The 7,780-nt window shown below is 41.2% G+C and overlaps 1 protein-coding gene across 1 annotated transcript in view; it reads left to right on the forward strand.

Moving 5' to 3' along the window:
- Positions 1-728: 728 nt before the first annotated feature.
- Parp9 (poly (ADP-ribose) polymerase family, member 9) overlaps positions 729-7,780 on the forward strand; it is a gene marked incomplete at its 5' end in the record, with an annotated part of 39,786 nt that continues 32,734 nt past the window's right edge. The window contains 2 exons of the mRNA XM_013019329.1: positions 729-771; positions 3,249-4,084. Of these exons, the coding sequence (XP_012874783.1) occupies positions 729-771; positions 3,249-4,084 (879 nt within the window). The remainder of the gene's footprint in view (positions 772-3,248; positions 4,085-7,780) is intronic.

A 7,780-nucleotide genomic window follows, 5' to 3' on the forward strand; every position in this document is an offset into this window, starting at 1 on the left:
TTTCAGTAATTTTGTTTCCACATGGGATAAGGAGGTTGATGGAGGAGGAATGAAAACAAGGGACTAGAGAAAGGTCCCTCATTTGCTGAGTCTGAAAATTCCTACATAGGCCTTATGTCATGAAATAGGCAGTTGGAGGTGGCCCTGCATGGTGGGAGATAGAGCTGTTGAGGCTTATGTCTTCAGGCTCTCTATTCTGTCTAGAGAAAGTCCAGGAGACTTCAGATGCTGGAGACTGAGAGCTTTGGGTCATTTTGATCTATGACCTTTGGGTTTCTTCAAGAGTTTATCGACAACCCTTCACTGGGCATCTGTGGCTCAAACTCGTAATCCTAGCTATCCAGGAAGCTGAGATCAAAGCCAGCCTAGTAGCAAAGTCTGTGAGATTCTTGTCCCCAGTTAACCAGCAAATAGCAGAGTTGAAGCTCACAGGGTAGAGTGCTAGCCTTGAGTGAAATTGCTCAGGGATAGAGCCCAGGCCTTGAGTACACACTCACACTCAATCCAACTCTTCATCTCCTTCTGAATTAGAAGTGCATTGACTTCTAAAAAAGTAGGATAAGGTCAATGTTCAATGGAACATTTCAATGTTTCAGACATAGATAAAATCAAAGCATGAAACAAGAAAAAGATCCCAAGCTTAGTACTTTGAGCAGATCTTCTGTTTTGTTGTGTTAGTTATAAGTAATCTGTACTTATTCTATGTCACTTAAAAAAATCCATTCTCATTTTCACAGGGTGTTGGAGCAGCAGCTTCCAGCAAAAGCTCAGGTAAGAGCACTACAGTGTCACTCATACTACAGAGAGGCTGTGCTCAGATCTTTCCTCAGTGAAGAAAAGGGTATACAAAGGGGACTGTGTCTCTGCAAGTGCTCCTGTGAATCAAGACAACCTCTTGTGGAGGCTCCAGTCCATACTTCAGAAGGGGACTGCTCCAGTGTGGCACCCATACACATGTTCTTTCCTTTGCTTTTCTCCCTTATCCAAACTTGTTAGGACCCTTCTGATCACAGCCATATGGCCAAATGCCAGAAGAGGTGACCAACTTATTGTCCCCTTGATCAGCAAGGCTGAAAGGCCAGATACTATCTAGGTCTAATCCAAGGAGTGGTCCATTTGAGATTCCTGACCAAAGCTCAGTTCATTTGGGGCCAACTGCTTACTTATTTGGAGTATCTGAGACCACCAGAGGTCTTTCTAGGTGGCTCAAACTATAAACGGAATTCAAGTAACAAGTATTTAAAATCTAGTTTGTGGTGCACATTTCTCCATATTTTAACATCTCTGAAAGAGCAGTTTCATTTGTACCATTTTTCCTCTCTCAGAAGCATATACTAACTACTACTACTACTACTACTAATGATAATAATAATGTCTTAAACTCCATGAAAAACAATGTGGAAGTTAGGTTTTCCAGGAACTAGAATTGGAAATGGAATTAGATGTGCAAAAGATTCCTGATGAAAAAGAAAGAAAGCAGTAGCTGGAAGAGGCTGGGCTAACCATTAGGGTAAATATGGATAAATATGGTCAAAGTAAATTATTTGCATATATGAAAATAGCATAATGAAACCTGCTGAAATTTTTCTAGGAGAGGGGAAAGGAAGAGGGACATGGGATGAGATTGACTGAAATACCCGAGTAGAAATGTCAAAATGAAAGCCTTCCTCCTGTATAACTAATGCATGTTAATTAAAAGGGGAGGAGAAAAAGGAGAAGAAGAAGATAAAAAGGAGAAGGAGGGAGAGGGAGAGGAGGAGGAGCAGGAAAAGGAGGAAGAAGAGGAGAAAGAAAAGAAGGAAGAAGATGATAGGAGGAAGAGGAGGAGGAGGAAGAGAAGGAGGAGGAAGAGGAGGAGGAGGAGGAAGAGGAGGCGGCCTCTGCCAGAATGGGCATGTGGAGCCACCCAATTGTAATGCAAGCCTGACAGTCTCAGGCAGCCTGACATTGCCTGTCAGGTGTTTCATGTTGGGTGTGCATGGCCTTTGCTCCATCCCTATGGGGACTGCTCTTGGAACAGCCTGACCTTGGCTGAGAGCTGAGCTGAGCCCTTGAGAAGCTGCACTAATAGGCACTAATCACACTTTCTACTTCATCACCAAACCAAGTTGGCAGAGGGAGCTGAGCAGCACATCATCATGTCTGCGATATACTGTAAATAACTTTTAGTCAATTAGTTTTACCTCTACATTAGTTTTAGTCATGTCATAGTACTACAACGCATTCTTTACTCTAACAGACTTTTCAGTGTTCCATCTACCTGCTGGTTTAATTACTCCCTCGCGCTTCCCTCACCAAGAAACAGCTTACACTAATAATCCATGGGAGTCAGTTACTTATCTCAGCTCCTGTATTGGCCCTCTAGGAGGTCTTACTCAGAGGCTCAGATCTACATTGTCTCTACCTAGAGTTAAGCTAACACACATTTATTTATTTTCTTTTTATTCATTTCTTCTCTTCTCTACCTGTACTCTTTTACCAAAGCTTTTGTACCTACTAAGGTCACCTCCCAAATAAAATACTACCACTCAAATACTTGCCCCAAGGTGTACTTCGTCGAGAATTCAAACTAAGATGCTGAAAAGGGAAAACAGTTCTTCTGAATATCACCTCCTTACGTTTGTGAATCATAATTATTTTCTAGTACATGTGCATCTGGCATGACCATCCCCATGCTCACTGATTTCACATGACTTGAAGACATTCGTGAGTTCACATGCACATGGTTTACTCACCATCATTGTACACAGAGCTATCACTTATGGAATACTAAGTGCCAGGTACAAGTGATCAGCCATGGAAAACTCTGGGATATTCTTTGTCTAATTGTATGTCTAGATGAATGAAAAGAATCAATGAGGAGGCCAGAGGAAGCTCATCTATGTTTTGTAAATGAACTCCATCTCCTAATGTGAAGAGAAATGACATTATTTTTATTTGTTTGTTTTATCTGATGTGGGGCTTGAACACAGGGCCTAGACATTGTCCTTGAATTTTTTTGTTCAAGGCTAGTACTCTACCACACTGAGCCAGCCACTACTCCACTTCCAATTTTTCTGGTGATAAATTGAAGATAAGAATCATAGACTTTCCTACCTGGGCTGGCTTTGAACCATAATCCTCAGCAGCCTCCTGAGTAGCTAGGATTAGTGGAATGAGCCACCAATGCCTAGCTGTCATTCTCCCCCCCCCCTTTTTTTCCCAAGGAATCTTTGCTCATTCCTTTATTGTTTTGTCGTCTTTTCTAGATACCACATCTCTTGAAGAAAACTATACTTGGCTAGTTTCCACTAGTCATGATGCTTTCCAAATTTTAAAAAAGAATGAAAGTCTGCTGTGTGAAGTCCTCCTGAAAAAGTTTGGCTGTGTCTCTACCCTGTTCTTTCCAGCTCTGGAAGGAAACAGCAAATCTCTTGTTGAGCCAGTCTTCAGAAAAAGGCCGGTCCCTGGACTGGAGTTATCTGTTTGGAAGGATGACCTCACCAAACATGTGGTTGACGCTGTGGTGAATGCAGCCAATGAAGATCTTCTCCATGTGGGAGGCCTGGCAGGGGCCCTGGAGAGAGCTGGTGGCCCTGACATCCGGGAGGAGAGCAGAAGATTTGTGACCACCCATGGTAAAATACCAGTTGGTATGATAGCTGTTACTGGAGCAGGGAAGCTTCCCTGCAGAAAGATTATCCATGCTGTGGGGCCTCAGTGGCACGTTCTGGGTCCAGAGTTATCTAAAAAGAAGCTACAAAATGCTATTATAAATATTCTGAACTATGTCAACTGTAGAAAATCATCCATTAGAACAATAGCTATTCCAGCGCTGGGCTCTGGAATTTATCAAGTTCCTGTGGACTTGTGTACACGTATCATTTTAGAAACAATCTACACTTATTTACAAAAGCATCAAGTCGTGGGTCATTTGCAAGAAATTCACCTGGTGAGCAACGAGGAGCGTACTGTTGCTGCTTTCAAAGCTGCTTCAGAATTTGTCCTAGGGGAGAATGAGCGGGACCTCTGCAAGAGTCAAGAAACCACTCCTCCTTTCAATACGAAGCTCCAGCTTGTCCAGGGCCACATTGAACAGCAGAAGGTAAATATTTGCTTCTGTTTTCCAGCTCTGCTCAAGGGGATCTGGTATGGTTTACTATGTATTGAGAGATTTTAGAGTATATAGGATCTAAAACTGTGTAGGCAGCACTTTGTTGGTGTTAAACATGTGGGCTTCACAGCCTGGCCATCTGGATTTGAATATCAGTGTTGCCACTGACTGAGTGGTCTGGAACTTTTACTTCAAGTCTTTTCAGTCTGCAAACAAGAATTCTGAGAGCACTTACATCTTAGATCTAGACTTAAACTCTACATACCTATAAAATGCTTTCCATGGACCATTAGTACAGATTTATAATTATTATTATAAATAATAATAGGTTCTGTGTTGTAAGGAATTAAAACAACCTTTGATCTCAAATAATTTAAATCTATTCTTTTTTTTTTGGGGGGGGGTCTTGTCCAAGGGTTTGAACTCAGGACCTCTCACTTGCTGGACAGATACTCTACCACTTGAGTCATGCCTCCAGCTCTTTTCTGGAGTTAAATTATTTTTCAGATGTAGTATTGTGTTTTTTGCTCAGGATGTGTGTGGGCCTACAATCCTCTTATCTACACCAGTCATATAGCTTGGATTATAGATGAGTACCACTGTACCCATTTTTTTAAAAAAATTGAGTTGGGTAGAGGGTCTCACTAACTTTTTGACTGGACTAGCTTTGAACCATGATCCTTCTGATCTCATCCTTCTGAGCTGGGATTATGGACATAAACTATCATGTCCAGCCCTATTATATCCTTTTTTATTTAAAGAAGTTTTTATGTGGAAAATTTCACTAGGGAGACAAACCTATCAGTATTTCTGAAACAACCTATGAATACAAATGAAAATAATATTTAAGTGTATATAACTTTATGGAAAGAATATAGTGAAACAACAGGTTATTTGGGAAGTTGGGAGTTTGGGATCCGCTCTTAAGTTGTGATGAGTATGAAATGACTTTCTAGATAACTTGAGTGGCTCAATGGGAGAGACAAAGAGGAACTCACCAGAGATAGACAGGAGATAATGGAACTTGATTTGAGTCATAGGAAACACAGGTAGAACTCAATGTCACACTCTGTTTATTCTCCTAGCCCTTGTGTAGAAGACAAGGTGTAACCTAGCAAAGACCAGGGACTTGGGAGGGAACCACAGCTCCGCTTCTGGCTTTCTGATGGTTAATTGGAGATAAGAGTCTCACAGACTTGCCCCATTTGATAGGAAATGGAAAGACTTGGAAAAAATTATATTAAGTGAAGTAAGCCAGGCCCAAAGAAACATAAGTCCCATGGTTTCCCTTATTTGCAATAACTAGTATATGTCTAGGACAAGCAAAAAGGTCAAAAGCTATGTACATATGACCGTATAAGATGATGTTAAGTGAAATGAACCCCAAGATAGGGACAACTTGTTTATTACTTTCTTGCTATTGTTTTTAACATATCTATAATGTCTTATGTGATTTTTTTGTTTCTTTTGTATGTTCTTCCCCCATGGTATAACCCTTGTTTTCAAGGTATTTGATTGGCGTGCCCTGCAGATTGTATATACATTTTTCTAATTTGGGGAGGGGAAGGGAAATAACAAAATGCTTAAATAAGGATACATGTTGACCCATTGTAACAATGAGTTGTACAAGACACTATGTTGAAAATGAACTTTACAACTTCAGTGGGGGGTGGGGGAAGGCATTGGAGAGGTAGGGAGGGAAGGGATGGTAGGGAAAAAAATGAGGAGGCAACAATATTGGATAGGAAATGTACTCATTACCTTACTCATGTAACTGTAACCCCTCTGTACAGTACAGTATTTTTACAATAAAAAACATTTTTTAAAAAAGAGTCTCACAGACTTTCCTGCCTAGGCTGGCCCCACACCTTGATCCTCAGATCTCAGCCTCATCAGTAGCTAGGATTACAGGAGTGAGCCATCAGAGCCCAACTTCTCTCCTTTCTTTATCAATCGGTGATCTTCCTTATGGTCACAAATAGACAAAAACTACTTGCTGCCTACAAGACAATTATAGAGAAGACACCCATGAAATGAGGTATTTGAGAAGTAATTGATACAGATTTCATTGGAAATTAAAGCAAAAACTCTAGTTGAACGAACTTACTCCTTCAACTGAAATACTATTGTGTTTACTTATTCCAGCAGCATTAGAAACCTTCATTTTTTTTAGGGTACCAGTACTCCCAAATGGCAAATTCTGATTGCACCTTCAAAGGGAACATCAAAGTGAACACTCATTAACATCAATGAAAAGTATAAAGCTTCTCTCTGAAGGGAGTCAAGCCATCAAGATGATTAGGAAGTCTTGGACCCTGGGGAGGACATAACCTTTCACACAATTCTGAGAGATAAGATGTTATTCACAGGGCAGTCTTGCATACATGTAGTCTGCTTCTGAAAAGATAGACAAAGAACTGGTAAGAGTGTTCTCCTGTAGAATGGATAGGTGAGTGGATCCAGGGACCCTAGCCAGAGAGAAGCTTAGTTTTCATGAAAGACCTTTTTGCCTTAGTTGGACTTTCTTTAACTATTTACATTAAAATGGAAAAACAAGCCAAGAACTGTGGTACACACTTGTAATCTTGAGAGGCAGAGGCAGGATTGTGAGTTCAATGGCAGCCTGGACTACATAGCAAGTTCTAAGCTAGCCTGGATGACATAGTGAGCGAGCTTCTGCTGAGAGAGAGAGAGAAGGAAAGAAGGAAAAGAAAGAAAGAAAGAAAGAAAGGAAGGAAGGAAGGAAGGAAGGAGGGAGGGAGGAAAGAAGGAAGGAAGGAAGGAAAGGAAGGAAGAAAAGAAGGAAGGGAAGGAAGGAAAAAAAAGAAGAGTGAGGGGGGAGGGAGAGAGAGAGGGGGAAGGAACGGGAAAGAAAGGAAAGAGCCAGGTTCTGGTGGCTCACGCCTGTAATTCTAGCTACTCAGGAGGCTGAGATCTGAGGATCAAAGTTCAAAGTCAGCCCAGGCAGATAAGTCTGTGAGACTCTTATCTCCAATTAATCACCAGAAAACCGCAAGTGGTGCTGTGGCTCAAGTGGCAGAGTACTTACCTTGAGCTGAAGAGCTGAGGGACAGAGCCTAGGCTCAGAGTTCAAGCCCCATGACTGACAAAAAAAGGAAAGGAAGAAAGGAAGGAAGGAAGGAAAGAAGGAAGGGAAAAGTGGTAGAAATTTCCTCAGGTTTTTTTTGTATTTTTTAAAACAAATATCTCACATAGAAATAGCAAAAGGTGATGATAATAACATAGGCTGGGTGTATAAGTCAGTTGTTGAGTGCTTAGCTAATATGTTCAAAGTCTTGGGTTTGATTCCCAGAACTGAGGGGAGAAAAGACATGGTGGCACATGCCTATAATCACAGACTTGGTAGATTGGGAATTTAAGACTAACTTGTATTACATGGTGAGAGTCTTGACTTAGAAACAAAACAAAAACAAAAAAAAAACTTTCACAAATAATTATCAGAATCTAGAATATATGAGGCATAATCCAGCAAGGACTAATAGATATTTGTGAAAGAAATTATTTTCTTTTTTTGGGGGGGGGGTCCGGTCATGGGGCCTGAACTCTGGGCCTGGGCACTGTCCCTCAGCTCTTCAGCTCAAAGCTAGCGCTCTACCACTTGAGCCACAGCGCCACTTCCGGCTTTTTTCTTTTTGCTTATGTGGTGCTGAGGAATCGAACCCAGGG

Source organism: Dipodomys ordii, unplaced genomic scaffold (genome assembly GCF_000151885.1).
Source record: "Dipodomys ordii isolate 6190 unplaced genomic scaffold, Dord_2.0 Scaffold45, whole genome shotgun sequence".
NCBI lineage: Eukaryota > Metazoa > Chordata > Mammalia > Rodentia > Heteromyidae > Dipodomys > Dipodomys ordii.